At 42.8% G+C, this 22,432-nt stretch overlaps 1 protein-coding gene across 8 annotated transcripts in view; it reads right to left on the bottom strand.

The window, feature by feature from the left end:
• Window positions 1–22,432, bottom strand: part of DYNC2H1 (dynein cytoplasmic 2 heavy chain 1) — a 340,312-nt gene that overhangs the window by 299,318 nt on the left and 18,562 nt on the right. For all 8 annotated transcript variants that reach the window (XR_008290731.1, XM_053204186.1, XM_027051992.2 and 5 more), the window contains exons 13-22: window positions 18,575–18,670; window positions 14,761–14,913; window positions 13,797–13,895; window positions 11,215–11,354; window positions 10,904–11,132; window positions 9,956–10,083; window positions 4,532–4,647; window positions 3,765–3,892; window positions 1,253–1,402; window positions 122–327 (exon numbers count right to left, since the gene is read on the bottom strand). Coding sequence is in view for 7 of the 8 variants with exons in the window: in XM_053204186.1 (XP_053060161.1) it covers window positions 122–327; window positions 1,253–1,402; window positions 3,765–3,892; window positions 4,532–4,647; window positions 9,956–10,083; window positions 10,904–11,132; window positions 11,215–11,354; window positions 13,797–13,895; window positions 14,761–14,913; window positions 18,575–18,670 (1,445 nt within the window). In the remaining variant the exon portion in view is untranslated. The remainder of the gene's footprint in view (window positions 1–121; window positions 328–1,252; window positions 1,403–3,764; window positions 3,893–4,531; window positions 4,648–9,955; window positions 10,084–10,903; window positions 11,133–11,214; window positions 11,355–13,796; window positions 13,896–14,760; window positions 14,914–18,574; window positions 18,671–22,432) is intronic.

The following is a 22,432-nucleotide window of genomic DNA, read 5'->3' on the forward strand; positions in this document are numbered from 1 at the left end:
TTAAAACTTCAGAAGTTTATATAGAAAAACATTAAGACAAACAGATACAAGAAAGCCTGTGGCCTAATACAGAGAAATATAAATCAAAATGTCTACTATCCATTTTAAAGAAAAAACATACACCAGCTTTTTCCTTATGACTTCAAGATCATCAAATTCAATCTTTTTCTCTTTTATTGACTTGGCGCTTTTATCAAGAGTACTTTGTGGGCCAGTTTCAATAATATCGTCACCAGGCTTTAGTTGGTCCCAACGAGCTTTAAATTTTTCCAATTCTTGGTAATAGATCTGAAGACGCGACTGAACGTTCCCTTTCATCACTTCGATCTATGAGCCAAAAGAGTTTATGTAATTCAGTTTATAGTAAAATCTCACTTTATTTTCACATTTTATTTCTAACACTTTCTAGGTAGAGGTGAAACACCACCAAAACAAATTTTTCAAAAGATTGTTTTCAATTACTGACTTCAAGTACAATAAAATTTTGATGTCAAAAACATAGAATCAGACTATAAATATTCAGTAATGAGAGATATACTGCCTGCATCATCATTAAAAACTCATTCGTGTCAGGGGCACCTGGGTGGCTCAGTTGGTTGAGCGTCCAACTTCGACTCAGGTCATGATCCCACAATCCATGAGTTCGAGCCCCCCATCGGGCTCTGTGCTGATAGCCTGGAGCCTGGAGCCTGCTTCAGATTTGGTCTCCTTCTCTCTCTGCCCCTTCCCATGCTCTCTCTCTCTCACTCTCTCTCTCAAAAAATAAATAAAACATTAAAAAAAAAAAAAAAAACCTCATTCATGTCATCAGCAGCATCCACCACAACTATCAGCAAAGTTGATGTGATAAGACACGCTTGGCCAATGACCACCAGCTGTGCCACACCAGCAGGGAGCTGCATAACCGAGGAGGCGTGTCCCAGTGTCCACGCAGGAGAGTACAACAGGTGTGTTTAACTACCAGGTGTCCCCTCAAAAGTCACCATACATAGCAGGCAAACATATTCACTCATAAGGAAAACCAAAAATACGATTACCTGAATTCTCCATATGGTAGGAAATAAAGACAAAGTACGGGAAATGATCATTTAAATAAAGCGTTTTACGGTACGGAAATACTGAGGGAGGCCAATTTCATCCACAATATAAAATTCCTACCTACCTGAGCTCCAATGGAATAAAGATAAGCCAGAATCTTCAGTGAGAAAAAAATCAAGTTTCCATGTTAACACAATGACTAAAAGGTTCTTACCTGATCTTTAATCATAAGTTGGTGACTTTCCATCATCAACTCAAATTTATCCCACTTAGCCTTCAGATTGCTAATTGTTTCCAAACCTCCACCTGCCACAGTTCGTAAAAGTCTGTTTTTATCTTCAGCTTCTTGGAATAAGGGCAAAATCTAAAGGTTGAAGAAATAACAACATAAAAAAATAACCTATTTTATCAAATTTCTTGCAAGATTCCATTTATTTTAGGGGTGTCTGGGTGGCTCAGTCAGTTAAGCATCCGACTCTTGATTTCAGCTCAGGTTATAGGCTCACAGTTCATTGGTTGGAGCCCATGCATCAGGCTCTATGCTGACAGCAAGAATCTGCTTGGGATTCTCTCTCTTCTTTTCTCCCTCCCTCTCTCTCTCAAAATAAATAAATAAACTTAAAAAAAAAAGTAAGTGGCGCCTGGGTGGCTCAGTTGGTTAAGCATCTGACTGCAGCTCAGGTCATGATCTCATGGATTGTGAGTTCCAGCCCTGCCTCAGGTGAGCATGGCCCCCCATCGGGTGAGCCCCACTTTTCTCTCTCCCTTGCTCTCTGCCCCTCGCTAACTTGTACTCTTTCTCTCTCCAAAAAATTAAAATAAAAAATAAGTAAAATTTTAAAAAAAGATTCTATTCTAACCTGTTCTTGCTTTTTTAAAAATCAAGGTTTCTGTTCTAAATAATTTGTTAAATTCCTGGACATGAAGTTCCTAATACTTACTTATTACTATATACAAACTCAACTATGGCACTCTACCAAAGAGGTTAAAAGGATCCTAAAGATGGTCACAAGGACTGAAGGAACCTGTGAGTCTGTAAAGACAATGCTCTAACTATTCCAGGTGAAGTTCTTATTAGAAATCTTCCACTCACAGGGAACTGTTAGAAGGAGGCTTCTCAAAGAATGAAGATTAGGGATTAGGTAAGAACAGAAATAAACTAACTATTCCAGGAACAGAAGGAACAGTCACAAACAAAGTATTTAAGAAAAGGACAACGGAGAAAGTGAAACTGAGTCATGATGTACTAGGAAGGCCAGAGAAGGCAGAAACGAAGAGTCAGGTTGTGGTTTCCACACGTGGACAGAACCCAGATTAGCCTGAGAAGTCAGTACAACAGACTCCCGGGCGGGGCCCTCCTGTCCTCCCCTGCAAGTCCACACGGCACCCGAGAGACATCACAGCCCGATTCTGTATGGCCCCTGCTGCTTCAAACCCGGCAGCGTGACTCCCCCGCACCCACGGGTCGGCCCCAGGCCCCTGACTGTGGCTCGAGTGACAGGGACTCTTCCTACCACCGCTGCCACTTCCCGCCTCGCGGGCGGAACAGCACAGCGTCTCTGTTTCTCCTCCTAGTTTCTACGAGGGTACCTTTTCTGTCTCTCCTCTCGCTTCACTCACAGGGTCCTCTGCCATCTCCTCTGACATCCCCACAGTAAATGCTGGGATGTCCTACCCTGCTCTGCACCCTCCATGGTCCGCCATCAACCACATGGTCTCATCCAATCCCCTGGCTTCACTGTTCATGCATGGAGAGATGACTTTTTTTTTTTTTTTTTTTTCAACGTTTATTTATTTTTGGGACAGAGAGAGACAGAGCATGAACGGGGGAGGGGCAGAGAGAGAGGGAGACACAGAATCGGAAACAGGCTCCAGGCTCTGAGCCATCAGCCCAGAGCCCGACGCGGGGCTCGAACCCACGGACTGTGAGATCATGACCTGGCTGAAGTCGGACGCTTAACCGACTGCACCACCCAGGCGCCCCATAGAGATGACTTTTAAATTTATATCCAATTAATAAACAGTCTCCACTCTGAAGTCCCTATTCCTCACTCAACTTCCATCTGACGTCCCAACCCCCCCACCACTTCCAGTCTCCAGACACCTTCCCCCTCCAGCCACCCACATTCCCAGGAAATGCTACCATCAGCTTTCCAGGGGCCCAAGCCCAGCAGCTCGGACACACATTTACTCCTCTCTAACCCTCACTGTGGAATGCGCCACAAAAGCATACGATTTCACCTCTCAGTGAGCTTTATCATATGAAGTCTATGACGCAGGAAGGACACATCAAAGTTTCTCTTGTGATTTGAGTTATGTCTCTTGCTGCTTCTAAACTTAGTTAAAACCATCCATAATATAGTAACTCCATATGCAAGTGTGTGTGTACGTGTGTGAACGTGTGTATTCCTAACTCAGCTCAAACCGCACCCCTCAGGTTACAACCCCGGAGGGAACAGCATGAATTACTAAGTTTAGTCTGACTCAGATGTGCCACATCCTAGCAGACTGTACCTACTCCTGAATATTAACTCTGACTCAGACTGTTTCACTGCACCAACATAGCACCAGAGTCCGACCATGAGCTCAGCGATTGGGCCAGATTATGTGGACTTCCTTACAATACTGAAATTATATGATGTTTCTCAACGGTCACATAAAATTACCTGATTGAAACATTCCAGTCCAATAAAAATCAATCGATAACTTTACTTGGCGATGCTCACCTCTGGTTTCCGCTGTTGGAGCCTACTGTATTGCAAATTTGCATCGCCAATCTCTTCCACAGACTGGGGCATAACTGTTAAGACGTCCATAGCCTCGGTTACAAATGCATCAATTTCATGTAAGTGAGCTGAACAGGTAACAGTGACATAGAATGTTATTATCACTAAAAATATTTCGCTGCATCATTTTAAAATCAAAGAGCATTGGAAGTACTCACCATATGGCATACGTTAAATCTTAAATTATTATTTGCTCACACGACAGAATTTTAAAATACAAAATAAGCAAAGAAATGCACCATACTAGTTGTTTTACGTTATACCTCAAAATTTTGACAAAGTTAAAATGTACTCATTCTTAGTATATTTCATTCAAAATTGGTAACCTTTCCCATCCTTTAGCTAATATGCTAAAGCATCCCAGTTTCATGGAAAAAGACACAGTGCAGAATTTTGGAAAATCTTAGTAACTGAAAAGATGAGAAGAAATACATGATGGCAGAACCGCCTACCTTCCTCAGTACTACAGGCACCAAACTGATACTGGCGCATATTGCAAACAGCAAAACCGCCTCCACTTTTAGACTCTTAACAGTTGGGCATGGGCTTTCCCACGTTATGAAAATTGCCATTTGAAGCACATTTCATTTCATGATACTTTCCAGCTTGGTCGATTTTAATCACTGGGATTCACATTTCATAACTATCAAAGTACATGCCTTTGTATATAACATTAAGTTAAAATGAAAATCAAAAAGCGTCTTTACCCTGGATGCACTTCTTCAAAGAAAGAACAAGCGTATCAAATAACTTCTGGATGAGATCATCAATCACAGTCTTCACAGGGTTACAATTAATATTTAAACAATCTACCTTGACCGCACTGAAAAATGCCAAATGACAGATTTTGACATGAGAAAGACTTATTAGAGGGAAAGAACCTCATTATAATGATTTTATATAATACATTTCAAAATAACTCAAAAAGTATTATTGTAATCTCTAAGCACATTCAGATTTCATTTAGCAAAATGTTTTCCACGTACTATCAAGAAGTTTTCATGAAACAATGATTGTGTTACAATACTAAAGTTTTTTATCACCCAGTGTATCAGTTTTTTTAAAAGGACAGCACATTAAAAACTCCTAGAGTGTCAACATGAATATACGTAAACATTTACAAACCCTGTATCTGTCACAGCATTTAATGTACTTATTTAAATATTTATTACAGAAATTCGCTATTCTGCTAAGTACAAACAACAGTGACAAGGGACAGAAAAGACAGAAGGCAAATAGAGACTATTAAGGCACTAAGACAACAACACGCCATCATTTTCTACTATCAAATTAACAAAAATGTAATGAATTGCTAATTCATGTCTTCAGTTGTGTGGGCAAAGAGAACTCTCAGAAATTCGGATCAGAGCAGAAGACCATGCGGCTTTCACGGGGAGCAAGTGAGCCATGAACACCAGGCCACTTTTAACTAACTTCACCTTGAGAATTTATCCCAAGGAAATTTTCAGAGCAGATGCCGATATTTTATATACAAGTATCTGCTTCAAAGCATTAATTATAATAGTGAAAAATTAGGAATAATTTGAATACAAAAATGGCTTATGATATATCCACACAATTAAAAAATCACATTTTTGAGGGCTAATAACAGGACAAAATACTAAAGATTAGTGTTAAATAAAAATACCAGGATATAGTAGGATCCAAATTTTTCAGTATATGTACTAATATGTCCGTAACATGAAACATTAAGAAGAGTTCCCACACTCTAAAAAATTTATGAAACATTGTTTTAACTCAGAAAAAAAGGCATATATTGTTAAGAATATTAATTCTTTGCACAATATCCTTAATGCAAATTGTCATATTCTAAGCAAACGTTGCACCAGACTTGCTCATCAGAAAAAATCTCATATTTATCTTAAATTCACAAAATTTTTAAAAAGCCTGGAAATTATGGTCACAAAGATCATTTAAAAAGCTACTAATCCTTTTGGAAACACAGATCCAGGTGACATTTTACAAAGTAAATTCTAGAGTTAAATACTCACTTTTACTATAAAAATCTTATTCTCTTAAAGATTTATTTATTCTCAATCACCCACTGACTAGAGTGGTTTTAACTCCAGTTCTTAACCAGTACGACATACCAATTTACTTAAACATGAAATTTTATACAATTTTTGAAATTCTGACATATAAAATGTCGAGATTTCTAATATTTGATAAAGACACATTATTTTAAGGGCACCTGGAAGGCTCAGTCAGTCAGTCACTCAAGTGACTCAGTGGGATTGAGCCCTGCATCAGGCTCTGCGCTGACAGAGCCTGCTTGGGATTCCCTCTCTTTCCCTTTCTCTCTGCCCCTCCCCTGCTCATGCTCATGCTCTCTCAAAAAAAACCAAAAAACAAAATATTAAAAAAATTTGTAAACAGATGCTTTTAATAAACACTAAAATAATTATGCCATATTTTGCTAATGAATTAGCATCACTACATGGTCTGATTACAGCAGAGTTTTACTCACCGACTATAAAATCCTGGGGACAGACCAACATTCCCCTTTCATTTGAAAATACTGGTAGCATGAAAATGAGGCTCCCTGGCACAAAAACAGACACATAGACCAATGGAATAGAATAGAAGCCCCAGAACTAGACCCACAAACGTATGGCCAACTCATCTTTGACAAAGCAGGAAAGAACATCCAATGGAGAAAAGACAGTCTCTTTAACGAATGGTGCTGGGAGAACTAGACAGCAACATGCAGAAGAATGAAACTAGACCACTTTCTTACACCATTCACAAAAATTAACTCAAAATGGATAAAGGACTTGAATGTGAGACAGGAAACCATCAAAACACTAGAGGAGAAGGCAGGAAAAGACCTCTGTGACCTCAGCCGCAGCAATTTCTTACTTGACACATCCTCAAAGGCAAGGGAATTAAAAGCAAAAATGAACTATTGGGACCTCATGAAGATAAAAAGCTTCTGCACAGCAAAGGAAACAATCAACAAAACTAAAAGGCAACCAACGGAATAGGAAATGATATTTGCAAATGACATATTGGACAAAGGGCTAGTATCCAAAATCTATAAAGGGCTCACCAAACTCCACACCCAAAAAACAAACAATCCAGTGAAGAAATGGGTAGAAAACATGAATAGACACTTCTCTAAAGAAGACATCCGGATGGCCAACAGGCACATGAAAAGATGCTCAACGTTGCTCCTCATCAGGTAAATACAAATCAAAACCACACTCAGATATCACCTCACACTCGTCAGAGTGGCCAAAATGAACAAATCAGGAGACTATAGATGCTGGAGAGGATGTGGAGAAACGGGAACCCTCTTGCACTGTTGGTGGGAATGCAAACTGGGGCAGCCGCTCTGGAAAACAGGGTGGAGGTTCCTCAAAAAATTAAAAATAGACCTACCCTATGACCCAGCAGTAGCACTGCTAGGAATTTACCCAAGGGATACAGGAGTACTGATGCATAGGGGCACTTGTACCCCAATGTTTATAGCAGCACTCTCAACAATAGCCAAATTGTGGAAAGAGCCTAAGTGTCCATCAACTGATGAATGGATAAAGAAATTGTGGTTTATATACATAATGGAGTACTACAGGGCAATGAGAAAAAACGAAATATGGCCCTTTGTAGCAGCGTGGACGGAACTGGAGAGTGTGATGCTAAGTGAAATAAGCCATAAAGAGAAAGACAGATACCATATGTTTTCACTCCTATGTGGATCCTGAGAAACTTAATAGAAACCCATGGGGTAGGGGAAGGAAAAAAAAAAAAAAAGGTTAGAGTGGGAGAGAGCCAAAGCATAAGTGACTCTTAAAAACCTGAGAACAAACTGAGGGTTGATGGGGGGTGGGAGGGAGGAGAGGGTGGGTGATGGGTATTGAGGAGGGCACCTTTTGGGATGAGCACTGGGTGTTGTATGGAAACCAATTTGACAATAAATTTCATATATTGAAAAAAAAATATTTAGAATAAAGCCTATCTAAAATATAAAAAAAAGAAAGAAAGAAAGAAAATGAGGCTCCCTTCAGCCACAAATAAAATGGGATAGCCCTAGATAGGCTACCCCCAAATTATGGAGCCTCCACGTGGAGGCTGCTTGGGATTCTGTCTCTCCCTCTGCCCCTCTCCCCTACTGGCACTCTCATTCTCTCAACAACAACAACAAAATTAAAAAAACAAAAAAACCAAAGACTGTATCCAATAGAGAAGAGAAACCTTGTACCCAAACATTACAAAAGCACTCTCTTCCCTACTTCCAACCAACATTAATGGTATATCATCATCTAACTCCTCTGACCTCAAACCCACAGGACATTTGTCTCTTTTCTGTTCCTCATCCCTCATCTTCCTCCAAAATTAAGACCTCTTAATACCTCATACTGTTTCCTATTTCATAATATTTCCCTTCCCCATTTGGAGTACCAACAACTTAATTTAATTAATTACTGCTGGTTTTCTGGGTGATGACAGACTAAGCTCCCTTCCTCCATGGTCTCTTTCTCGCACCATACAACTCTCTCGTTCCAGACTAACACCCCTAATGTGCAGGTACTGACACCTTTTGGACGAGAAATCAAGAGCTAACCACTCTGATATGAATAAAATCCAAATTGCCCAATGGGAACGCAAAACTCTCCCAAATCTGTACCTTCATTACCCCTCTCCAGGAACAGGCCCTCTAGCCCCTAATAAAACGCTAATTCATCAAATTCTCAATTAACCAACTTATTTTCAGCATACAAACCCCTCTCCTGAGACGCCCTGGTGCAACCTCCAGTTCTCGCTTTTCCTGTCAAAATTCCAGTTCAAGGATTTCTATCTGAATGAAACTTTCCCTAGTTTTGCCCAGAAAGGATGGGATGTCACCGCCATGCTGTATACACTTCCCCAGCCCTTAGTTCAATCTCTAAAATGAGACACACTATTCTATCTGGTATTAATAACAATTAACAGTAAGTAACATACACTGCAAATGTCACCCGTACCAGTACTTTGTGTTCAAATTACTCATTTAATCCTCAAAACACCGTGTGATCAATATTACAGTTGTCTTAACTATTTTTTTTTTATTTTGAGAGAGAGTGAGCGGGCACAAGCAGGGGAGGGCAGAGAGGGAGAGACAGAATCCCAAGCAGGCTCCACACTGTCAGCGCAGAGCCCAACATGGGGCTCCCATGAACCAGGAGATCATGACTCGAGCCGAAACCAAGACTCGGATGCTCAGCCGACTGAGCCACCCAGGCACCTCTGTATTAACTATTGGAAAGCTGAGGAAATCGAGGCTCACGGGGTGTAAATGGCAGTCGCAGTCACGCAGCTGGGACAAGCCATCTGCCCCCAGAGTCCACTCCCTTAACCCCGGTGAGTACTGAGTCATGTGTCACTGCACTGGCAGACAGGAAGCAACGTGAGGTCCTCTCTTCCTCATCTTTATCCTCCCACGGGACAAGCTCTGCATATTATCCACACTCACCCAATATTTGTTGAGAGAATGAGCAAGGAGATTAACGCAAGTGGTCTTATCCTTTAGAGGAAATACATGCACAGTTAAACAGGCCTGTCATAGAGCTTCCTACCAAGAGTGGTTCCAGTGGTAAGAATTTCAGGTAGGAGGGGGACTCCGTTCTCAAGTAGCTGGGTTATGACACGCCCCTCAGAGGGTCTCCACCACGTCTCGGGCCCTATGTCGATGCAGCACCAGGCTGTGTGACTGCCACGGTATCCCGAAAGGAGGCCGAGCAGTACAAAGCCAGAGTCCAACGGCATTGGCTTGATATCCCGGAGCACATTCTCACGGGCGAGTCTTAGCGCTCGCAGCCCATGCCTGTGTATGTCAAATGTCACATCCTCAGGCCCCGATCGACTCCCCCCAGTTAGGTCCCAGCCGGCAGAACCTCCAGAAGAAAAATACCTTCGTCTCGGCACCCGACGCAGACGATACCCGAGAGCCAAGGCCAAGCTTTACGGGAGGCAGAAGGTGACTGACACGAGGCCACTACTGACGAGCACCCTCACCATGTCATGACAACACTGGAACGTGACAGAAACTCTAACTTCTCAGGCCCCGGAGGCCGCCCTACTTCTTTCCCTCTTACTGAATGGGACCGAAACTCGACTCTAACTTCTCATACCTCGGAAGTCGTTCTACTTCTTTCCCTTTTATTTTCAGTGCTTTGAAATTTTTCTCCCAATCTTGGACTGTAGAGAGATGTTTTTCCACTAGAGCTTCCATATCAACTTGTCCAATTACGATCCATTCCTATTAAAGAATGGAAAACATATTAAAGAAACAGAATTTATTAACATATAAAATATTAGAGCCCACTGATAAAAAGGTACAGATTTAAGGTATTCAGGTAAATTTCAATTTAAGTACTCAAATATAACCATTACTGTAGAGCCTAAAAAAACTATTTAACATATAAAAGTAAGTGATCATCAAACTTTTTTTAAAAGACCACAAAACCCTTTTCTCAGATTCTCTTCTCAAATTTGATGTACCCAAATACAGAATCATTTGGCAAAGCCAAGGCTACAAATTTGAACGTATGCACATTCAATCAGTCCTAGAAACCCGACAGTCAGAAGCAGCACCCGGTGGCAACTGGGAGACCGGCTGATGTCTCAGTCACGCGTCTTGGGAGCGAAAGGAAGGACGAGGGACACAGCTGGGGTCTCTCCCCATTGAGCAGCCAAGGTTCACTCCAACACGAGGAGGAAGTGAAATCCTCTCCACCTCACTACATCTGAGACCTCACTCCAAGGGCCAGTTGATTCAAAGACTGAATGAAAGGAGATAGTTTCCCAAGAGGAGTTAAAATTGACACAACAGAATCTTGTCACATCCCAAGCTGATGCAACTAGTTTCTCAATCTTCGAAAAGTCAAAGACAAAAAAATCTTGGTTCTCATCTGTGGTGTAAATCTGGGTTGTACAGGAATCCTCACACTGGCTCCCCATCTTGCCGTACTTTTACATTATGCCACATAAGATAAACCGTAGATCAGTACACTTAATACTCATTCAACCAATCAAATGAAACATTATAACAGAATAACAGACAATTACAAGTTCCATACCTTATGTTGGTGTAAAACAGCTGATAGTCTCCTAAACAGATCTTCTGCTTTGCTGAAAATAGTCAAAAATCCATTTGCATTTCTATCAATCATAACAGAAAAAATAGACTCATCTCCGGCCTCACCCACTCCCCTAAACTGATTAGGAATGCCGATGAACCTCTTCATTTCTCTGTAATATTTAGCCCGGATTTCTTCAAGAGGAGGCCTGAATTGTAACCGTCCCTGTCTGAAAACAAAGAAATAGCTTTAACATATGAATTACTGGAAAAACATGGTTTGAAAATGAAAGGGGCTGTAAGAAAGCTTACTTGTACACTAGGTCTATGCTTATTTCTGGCAGGTTCTCATTAAGTGCCTCCAGGCCCATCTGATACTGGTGTTCGAGGGCTTTGTACAGCTGGTGATTCCAGTGCTGCTTCCACGCACGCATGTCACCGGCCTGGAACCCCTGATAGGTTAGAGTCACGTTTTTTATTTAAAAACCAGGTGACAGAATGGATGTGGGGAATAAGCTTCGGAACTCCTTGGGCCTGCACCCATGGGTTAACAAGGCACAGAGAATTACAAGGCCATGGGATGCTCTCATCCAAGTTTACAACAACAAGATTGGGCAAATAAGGACAGAGAAGGGGGGCCAAGTCCCCCAGAATAGAGAGGGGGGGCAAAGGCCCCCAGAATAGAGAGAGGGGACAAAGGCCCCCAATACAAAGGTATATGAGGTAAACAAGATTAGGCATTCAGGGCAAAAACACCCCCCCCCCCCCACCCATTTAGTACTAGAGCAGAAAGCTGCTTTCGCAGGAGGGAAGGCTGAAGTTAGGTAAACAGGTAAATTGGGCTATAGACCCTGTGGGGCAGTGAAGCTGCCCAGAGCGGAGATGATTAACACAAGAAAGGTGCATTTGCAGTGATAGGTATTGAGGAGGGCACCTGTTGGGACGAGCACTGGGTGTTGTATGGAAACCAATTTGATAATACATTTCATATTAAAAAAACAACAACAAAAGAAAGGTGCCTTGGCAACCCTGAGGTCACGTGTCCTACCTGCCTCGTCCCCTAGGCTAAGATAAACAAAGGTGCTGCCTCCTGCCCTCTGTAAACAACCTTCCGCCAGGCTGGCCAGTGCCCCAACGTTGTTGTGTATTAACCCAAACCCCTAACCCCGAATGTCTTCAAGACCCCCTTTCCCTCATATCCACAAGTTAACGTTCACAGATTCATTGTCCCTTTGTGCGTGTCCATTGCCATGTTTGTAAGCCTTCTGATGCTAATAAAAGCAGAGCAAGGGCCCTTATTTGGGGCTCTTGTCTTTTCTGGACATTAGTCATCTCTCGCTTTAATCCTGCGTCCCACTCTCTTGCTCCACAAGAGAGAACTTTAGACTTAGATTCTACGACAAATGGGGTCTTCATTTAAAGCATTTATATCGTATATAGTGAAATTATAAGCAAAAAACAAAAAAAAAGAACCCATTTTTAACATCTTAAAACATGCAACTCCTTCACTGCTACCTGTAGTAGGACAGGTTATATAAAGTCAAATATAAAAATTTCCAAGCTTCATGCTTTTAAATAGTCCACAAAAAGACCGGCAAAACTTAAAATATCAAATTAACGTTAAGTGGATGTTATATATGAGTTTTATACCATGGCGCTAAAAAAAAGTCAGTGGTTTATTTGATCAACTTCTTAGACCTCTTTCTAAAACCCCCATCGAGTGCAGCTCTTCTCTTCCTTCTTCACCCCCTAAATAATCCACCGCACATTTTTAAAAAATAATCAACTGAAAAATATGAAGATGCTCAAGACAGTTTACACTCTTTGTGCTTCCATATAACCATCAATACATTAATGCTAACACTTGTTTTTTCTTCAAGATCTAAGAATTGGGAGCTCCCAGGTGGCTCAGTCGGCTAAGTGTCTGACTCTTGCTTTCAGCTCAGCTCATGATCTCGGGGATCACGAGTTTAAGGCCTGGATCAGGCTCTGTGCTGGCGGCACAGAGCCTGCTTGGGATTCCCCCTCTCCGGCTGTCTCTGCCTGCCACCCTCCACCCCTGTGTGTGCGCGCACATGCTCCCTCTTTCTCAAAAGAAAAAAAGAAATAAACTTAAAAAGAATTGAAAAAAAAATCTCAGGGCACCGGGTGGCTCAGTCGGTTAAGCATCCGACTTCAGCTCAGGTCATGATCTCATGGTTCATGAGTCTGACCCCACATCGGGCTCTGTGCTGACAGCTCAGAGCCTGGAGACTGCTTCGGATTCTGTGTCTCCCTCTCTCTCTGCCCCTCCCAAACTCACACTCTGTCTCTCTCTCTCTCAAAAATAAACAAACATTAAAAAAATTTTTTTTTAATTTAAGAACTGAAAACTACATGTAAACAGATAAGACACGTAATTCATCCTCAGCTAAGACCCCCTACCACAGACCGGGCAGGAGGCTCTGTGCATTAATTACACTTACATAAATATCATAATTTATCAAAATGTGTATAGAAATGGAATTTTACCCCAAAAAAAGGAAAACACTCTGAAACGGTTATTTCAATTACTGGGCTTCTGCCCAACTTCGCTTCATGTTCTACACATGTCTCCACCAGCTAAAAGAAAACTAAACAATGGTAACGTTTAAGCACCAAGTCAAAGAAACTACTAAGTCTGAACTGAGAAACTGGACGTTCCAAAAGATAAATGAAAACTTATTTTTATATTTTTAAATGTAAATGCATTGCTAATTTGTGGTCTTTATATACAATTCGGTAGAACTCTACATTTATTAGAAATTTCTTAGTAAAGATTTACAGATAACCTTTATGAACTCATCCTCAACTCCTATATTTACCTTCTGAAAAGATCACACTCGAAGAGTAGACACCAAGGAAAACATAATTACCTGGGCTTCTACGCTCGCTAAGCCAGTTCTCAGTTCTTGTAATCCATCTTTCCAACGCTGCTGCTGCCGAAGCAGATCAATGTTCATGAGAAAGACGACCTGTTAAAAATTAAAGCACAGCAGTCGCAAAGTAACCCTGGAAAAGCAGTAACTTTTCGGTAGGAAAACCTGACAGATACCAACCACCTCAACCGAGTGATCGAGATTAATTCAACCGATAGTAAGACATAGAAATAACTGACTGGTACCCCGACAAAGGCAAACATCGCTGCTGCGGTATTTCTGTCAGAACCGCATCACCGTGATCTAAGAATGAGAGAGCTTCATACAAACCACATTGAGACACTTTCTACAAAAAAATGACCGATTCTGTAACGAGTATCAAGGTGATGACAAGCAAGGAAAGTCTCAGAAGGAGGAGGAGACTACAGAGACTCAACGACCAAATGCAAAAAGACATCAGTGGAAAAGCTGTAAACTTCAAAACCTGCCTATTGCCTAGTTATCATAAATGTAGTATGGTTATTCAAGTTGTTAACAACAGAGGAAGTCATTGAGTGTGAACTCTGTACTATTTTGGCAACCGTAAGTCTGTTAAATAATTAGACTTCCAAATAAGTAAAAACTATTTCAAATTATAACACACGGTGCCTGGGGGGTTCAGTCAACTAAGCATCCAACTCTTGATTTCAGTCCAGGTCATGATCTCACAGTTTCTGAGTTCGAGTCCCACCCACATCAGGCTCTGTGCTGACAGTGCAGAGCCTGCTTGGGATTCTCTCTCTCTCTCTCTCTCTCTCTCTCTCTCTCTCACTCTCACTCTCTCTCTCTGCCCCTGCCCTGCTCTGTCCCTCTCTCAAAAATAAACTTAATTTTTTTTAATTTAAAAAGAATAAAATTACATCCCAATTACCATTTTAATAATACTCTTCATAGATTATCTAATTGTACAAATAAAACCTACCTTTTCACAAAATGTAGTGTGCCATTTTCTCAGTTTTCTATTTTCAGTGGCAAGTCGTTGGGCAGCATTTTGGAGCTTCTGGATGTAGGCTTCTAATTCTTTAGGATTATCCCAAGTAATCTGTGACTTTCCCCCACTTCCTGCTTTTGAATTCTAAGGTACAACAAATGCCATTTAGCGATACAATGCATTTCTTTTTTCCATAAGATTTCACACTGTCCATCTTCAGTACAGTTATTCCTAACACTATCTGCAATGAGGACGCATAGAGTAATGATTCCATTTTATAAACAATAAGGCAATGTGGCAAAATGAATAGCTCCCTCCCTCCCAAGTTTCCTCTCTTAGAGTGAAACAGCCCTAGATGAGCTAGATTGACCTCTCTCTCTCTCTCTCCCTCACACACACACACACACACACACACGCACGCACGCACACACACACACACAGGAATGACAGGTGGAAGGCAGCAGACGACCTTGAGGCCTGGAGAGCTGAGGAGAGATACATGCACGCTTCCTCACCGTCTCCATATGTGCAGGACAGGGCGATGGACACGCCTCCCACCAGGAGCCACCTCCAGGACACACCACAAGCTCCGGAAGAAGCCGGCTCCCTCTGGCCAAAGGACTGGGAACACTGTGGTCCAAGGGAACCTTCAGCGATACCCACCTTCCTCTGGCCAAACACCAACAGAAATGCCACAGCTCTGCAGCCTGAGCAGAACCAAACAGGGGGCTGACCCTCCATCCACCAATCAAAGGCCAGGAGTGTTCAAGTCCTGGCCAAGGGAAGGCTGGCTGAACGAGCTGCCCACCCCCGGGCAGGCAGGTCAGCCCAGTGCTCCCTCCCAGCCACGTGAACGGGGCTCGAGAAGGGGCCAGGCTCATACCCTGCTTAGGGGCAGCACAGGCCGGGACCACCCCCAAGGGAAGGTGTCAGTGCCCTGAACGGGGCACTCAACTCCCACTCCCTCACGGGAAGCCGAGCAAGTCCAGGACGGTTCCTGCGGGGCCCAGCGGAGTGTGGAGCACACACACTCACTCGGGAATCACTACGCTTCATTCCGTCACAGAGAAACGCTACTCAGAAAGGACCGCAAACTCAAAAGCTAAGACCATGACAGCCAGGAGGAAGTAGAAGATTCTGAAAGTGCTAACAGATCTGTCACCTGTGACTTTCATTCCTGGTAACAATATCCTTCGGTAAAGGGGGGAATACAAACATTGCGGGACAAAGGAAAAGACAAGAGAATCCGTTGCAAAGCTGCTCGTAAGACATGGCTAAAGCCAATTCTCTCGGTAAGGACCTCAAAAGCAAAGGAAAACTCTGGGGTTAGGGAAATGTCAATACAAAACAAACTGTCCTTCTTGTGAATTTCTTAAATCCTACCTGATGACTGAAGCAAAAATCAAAACCCCATGTGCCTGGTGCTGTGTGCACACAGACAGTACTCCACAGTCAGGACAAATATGTAAGGATGGAGGGGAGAAAGTGCCCAACAGCAGCCAGGTTTCTACACGTCCTTGACGTGCTGCCTGGCAAGGCAGGGGATCACTCACGTCCAGAATACAGCAGACCCTCCATACAGCCACTGAATGGATGAAACGCAATCGTATTCAATCCAACAGAGCACTCCATGCAACAGCCTAGAAAGCATCAATGAGCAACCACCACACATGACCCACTGTCGCACTGCTACAGATCATGAGGGTAAGTAAGTCAGAGTCCCTGCCCTCGGAGACAGCGAGTGGCCAGAGGATTAGAAAGAACCTCGGCGTTCTTGCTCCTTCCATCTTGGTTTCTTCTCTACAATTCGGTCTCATTTAACATATGCTAATATAATGATGTACTTCTCACAACCCAATTTCTCATAGAAATATCAACAAATATTTCTTTGAGTATATTTATTAGAGAAGAAAAAGTCCTAAAGGTGTGCAATTAAACATTATCTATTTGGTAAAAAGGGGTAAAAAAAATAATAAAATATTTCCCATTTTCAAAAGTACACTTGTAAACAGGCACAGAAAAAAAAATTTAAAGGATATACTCCAGACTGCTAACAATGGCCATCTCTTGGTGATACAGTTTTAAAACACCTTTTTTCCTGTTGTTTACCTGTGTTTTTTAAACTTTGCATTATAAAGTTTGGAGCTTTCGCAATAAAAATTTTTTCATTAAAAAAATTTTAGAAATTTAAAAATCTGTAATATGAATTATAGGACTTGTTGTAAATTGTAGGCCTGAGAACTAGTGAGCAGAACAAAGTTAATGTAGTAGATCCGACTGCCATCCCTTAAAGGCCTATTTAACATCCTGACCCTGACCCTGACGAGGCCCTGGCACCTGCACACGTGGATCTTGGAGGCCCCCCACCACCCTAACTTGTAAGACAGCTCAGGGTAGCTCAACTACACAGTTTGTACTCAACACTTGATCTCCTTCTGGGCATCTGGAAGTGTGGTACATCATCAGGCAGAAGATACCTCCAGGACGAGTCCCCCAAAAGTGCCCAGGTACAGAGTGTCTAATGGTCTTCCCGGTGAGAAAACATCCCATGTATTACAACTTGTGATGGGGAGCAGGGCGGGGGTGCGGGGGCAGGTGGAGGACGCCCTGTGTGGGTCCACGGGGGGGGGTTCCTGACAGCCAGCGCCCGTTTGCCCAACCTTCGCTCCGGGCCCTTCCCTGCATGGACTCTGCTCTGCACCTCCTGCTGCGGGAGACCATAAGGAGATTGGCCGCGAGTGCAGCTACACCATGACCTAGCAGTCCTCCTACAAAAGCACGGAAACCGGGCGCAGTCTTGAGGAAAATCCCAACCACTGATCCGCTTGCAAATAAAACAATAAGAAAAGGGTACATTCCTCTCCTACTTAATCTTTACATATTTTATGTCTGTTGAGACTAAAATTATAGGTTTCAAAAAGCTACAAGTCACATAGTAGTAGGATGTTTGGAAACTAGTGTAGCTTTTCCTAATGCCATATGCATGGGTATTTAAACAAGCACAGATAAAAAAAAGCCAAATAAATCTCAAAGTATAAAATCAGGAGACGACAGAAAAGCATTAAAGACTGGTATACAAGGACCTCACAATTCAGGGGCGCCTGGGTGGCTCAGTCAGTTAAGCATCTGACTCTTGATCTCAGCTCAGGTCATGATCTCACGGTCGCATGGGTTCCAGCCCCGCATAAGGCTCTGTGCTGACATCTCAGAGCTGGGAGCCTGCTTGGGATTCTGTATCTCCCTTTCTCTCTCTGCCCCTCCCCCACTCACACTTTGTCTCTGTCTCTCTCAAAAATAAAATTCTTTTTAATGTTACTTATTTTTGAGAGAGACAAGAGCGCAAACGGGGGACGGACAGAAAGCAAGGGAGATACAGAATCCCAAGCAGACTCCAGGCTCTGGGCTGTCAGCACGGAGCCGGACATGGGGCTCCAACTCACAAACCACGAGATCATGACCTCAGCTGAAGTCAACGCTTAACCGACTGAGCCACTCAGGTGCCCATGAAAAATAAACTTTAAAAAAAAAAAAAAAAAAAAGACCTCACAATTCAGTGAATAAGTAAATATAATAGCACACAAGTTGTATACTACATGTATTAATTCACTGGATCAAACTCAGCACCTGAATATGTGAAACACTACAACCACTTAAATCTACAAGTGTTACTTGTTAAGAGTGAAGGAAGTCACTGGGGAACAAAACCTTAGATCAATATTAAGCTGAAGGGTACACTAAAAAACTAAGAAACAAGAAACACCTCACAAGTAAAATCTAATTATTATAACACAGAAAGTCCATTTACCTTAATTATCTGTTCAAATGCTAAAGCGGATTGTAACATCATTGGTCTCTGACTTTGAATCATTTGTTGATCGATGGAATTGTAAAAATGTGCCACCTACAAAGTAAAAGTACAATTAGCAACAATCATTAATAACTAAGACACTTAATTTTTCACCTGTTTTCATTTTTACTTGTTTGAACGGAAACATCAATGCTTCTCATCGTAAGATTTAACAAGAAGCAGCTTTTCATCTCTAATACAGCACTGATGCCCATGTTAACATACGCAGTCACTCCTTGCTGAGTTCCCACAATGTGCCAAGTCCCGTCCCAGGGGCTGATTAAACAAAGACTAGAAAACCCAGTCCCTGTGACCAAGAAGTTCACAGTCTCAGGGGAAATATGGAAGAAACCAGTAAAGCATATCAAATGCTAAAAACTGAACTCCACTCCTGCAACTCTGCAAACGTGTTCCTTTGTCAGCCTTTAACAATTAATCCACTTCTCAGACCAAGAGATCCTTGAGTTGTCCTTTACTTTTCTTTTACATCCCACATCAATGAAGTCTACTGACTATACTTTTTGTTTGGTTTTTATTTATTTTTTATTCAAATTCTAGTTAGTAACATACTGAGCAGTATTGGTTTTGAGAGAATTCAGTGATTCAGCTCTCACCTACAACCCCTGGGGCTCATCACCAGGTAACTCATCCTCCCACCCTCCCCCCCTCCAGCAGCCCTCAGGGTATTGTCTGTACTTAGGACTCTCTTGTAGACAGGATGCCTGGTCTCTCAGTCCGTTGAGAGTCTGACTTCAGCTCAGGTATTATGTCAACTCACAGGTTGTGGGATAGAGTCCTACATTGGACTCTATGCTGACAGCAAGACTTGCTTGGGATTCTGTCTGTCTGTCTGTCTCTCTCTCAGTCCCTCCCCCACACACCAACACACTTCCTTTCTCTCTTTTGAAATAAATAAACTTACAAAAAAAGTCTCTTGTGGTTTGTTTTCTTCTCTTTTTCCCTCCCTTCCCATATGTTCGTCAGTTTTGTTTCTTAAATTACACGAGTGAAATCATGAATTTGTCTACTGCCTACACTTTTACAACATACGTTACAGGCAACCATGTCACCCACGTCCACCAACCCCAAGGAGGGTGAGCACCCCCGTCGCTCGACAAGACCAGTGTGGCCGTCTCCAAACTGGTCTGTCTCCAGCGGTGGCTTCCTAGTGTCTGTTCAAAGCATTCAAAGAAGCCAGAGTGGTCCTTCCTAAAGATAAATCACACTATTCTATTTGCTACACCAAAACTCCCGATGACTCCCCACTGCATGTGAGAATAAAATCCCAAATCCCAACACTCTCACCTAAAACCTTCCACTGGCTTCCCAATACGCTGTCGAATAAAACCCAAATCCCCAAGCCATGCCGCTCCCCCAGAACATACGTTTTACATAAGCTGCCCCACCACAGAGCCTCACTGCAGGGCGGCCACGCTGGGCTCCTTGCTGCTCCTGTGACCTCCAGGGGAGTCTCCCTCAGGAGCCACGTGTGAACGTCCCGCACCCAACAGCCTTCCTCCAGACACCTGCAAGGTTCTGTGTCACTTGAAGTCGTATCTCTTCCCAAATATCACCTTTCAAGGCCTACCCTGGCCACTCTGTATAACACGGCAGTCTCTGCTCCAATCGTTTTTTCTTTTGCTTCACAGTACTTAGCACTACACTAGCTCCCAAATTACAACACCTGCTTCAAGAACAGCATCTAGCAAATAGTAGGCACTTGGTAATTATTTCTTCAATCAAGGAATCAAAAACCAGAGATACGCACAAGGTACACTGATGAACGAAAGAGCAACTGTCAACTCTGTTGGGGGAAAAAGAGAGGTTCAGGGAAGCAGATCAAGTGGACACCATGGAGTAAGTCGAAGGAATTGAAAACGATGGTCTTTTCATGTCTGTATCCCCAGCACCTCACAATACACTTGGCCCAGAGTACATTCTTAAAAAATATTTCCTAATTTTATAGATGGTCTGCTTCCTGCCACTAGTACATATAAAAATAGGCTGTATTTGGTGGAGGATATCCAGGGTATTTATGCTACACCACAGTCGCGGTCCAAGAAAAAGCCTATTCCAGAACACTAGAAGCAAAAGAATACACAGAATTACAGCAATCTGGCTGAGCTACTCTCTAACCAACTCCCACTTCCCACTGCCTGCTCCGGCTGAATTCTTGCTCAGAAGTGAAGGTACGCGTAAACAGATCTCCCCAGGGGAAATGCCGATGCTACATGACCACACTCATCCTTGGAGCTCCTGTGTCGTGCACTAAATACACAGTATACGAGAGTGAGCAAGCCTCTCTGCTTTCGAAGACGCAGCCCCTCTGTGTAACACTCACCCATCCCACCCTCGTGCTCCTGAGAGAACCCACATACCCCTCCAGGCTCACACCAAACAGCATTCCTCCATAAGGATTTATCTGATACTGCCTCTACCCCTACCCAGGAAATAACTGAAAATTGCTACCTCTATGCTTTCCTGGGACTTTACAAAATCTTTAATAGAGTACTCGTAATGTATTACCTATTTTTTTAATGTTTATTTACTTTTGAGAGAGAGAGAGAGAGAGAGACAGAGAGACAGAGAGACAGAGCATGACTGGGGGAGGAGCAGAGAGAGCGATACCCCAGAATCTGAAGCAGGATCCAGCCTCCACAGTCAGCACAGAGCCCAACACAGGGCTCGAACCCACGAACCACGAGATCATGACCTGAGTCGAAGTTGGATGCTCAACTGACTGAGCCTCCCAGGTACCCCAATACCTGTTTTTTCAAGTTTTCACTTATCTGTCATCAGTACATAAACTTAATGGAATAAATATGGGCTTTGGAGCCACCTTTGGTATCAAATCCCAGCTTCATCACTTACTAGCTACGTGGCATCAGAAAAACTGTGTTATGAATCGGATCCCCAATCAGTTATGTGAAAAACGGGGAGTTAACTGAAATAACATAAATAAGGTATCTACCAGAAGGCCTGATATTTATGAGGATTCATTATTTATTTCGCTCTCTCCCTCTAGACCAGTGGTTCGCAACCATGGTTGATTTGCACCCAAGGGGACACTTGGCAACGTCAGGAGACACCTTTGAATGTCAGTACTAGGCAGGTGCTACCGGCCAGAGAGGCTACTAAAATGCACAGGACGCCCCCACAGAAAAGAAGTGGTGCAAAATGTTAACAGTGCTGAGGCCGAGAAACCATGTGCCAGAATACAGCAGCCGCGTATTCATCTCACACCCTCGCTACACTGTGCACAGCAGTACAGGTGCTCAGTGGATCCTCGCTCAAAGAACAGATGGAGAGCAAGACATGCAGGATACTGCTCTTGCCTCTAATATATTGTTCCTGACCACTAACATACTGTTCCTGACCACTAAGACACCACTCCTGCCTCTAAGATACCACTCCTGCCTCAAAGATACCACTCCTGCCTCTAAGATACTATTCTTGTCTCTAAGATACCATTCCTGACCTCTAAGATCTGTTAATTACATGAGCGAAAAGACAAAACACATCCAATACTACAGAAAAGCGTTCAAGACTGATGTGCATACTGCATACGGAGTAAGGACAGATCACCCAAAGGAAGACAAAACAAAGAGATTTCTGAGTGGGGAATTAGGGATGACTCTGAGTTTTCTACTAAGAAGGAACAGGTATCCATGCATGGAGACATGTTCAGAGGAGAACCGGGTCTCGTGTGATTGAAGCATAGGGCACAACCTGAAGGGAAGAGTCCAGGCGGTGAAGGCCACAGCCACTCAGGTCAGTTGGAGCATGATTAACAAGGGCCTGAGGACTGTGCTAAAG

Source organism: Acinonyx jubatus, chromosome D1 (assembly GCF_027475565.1).
Source record: "Acinonyx jubatus isolate Ajub_Pintada_27869175 chromosome D1, VMU_Ajub_asm_v1.0, whole genome shotgun sequence".
NCBI lineage: Eukaryota > Metazoa > Chordata > Mammalia > Carnivora > Felidae > Acinonyx > Acinonyx jubatus.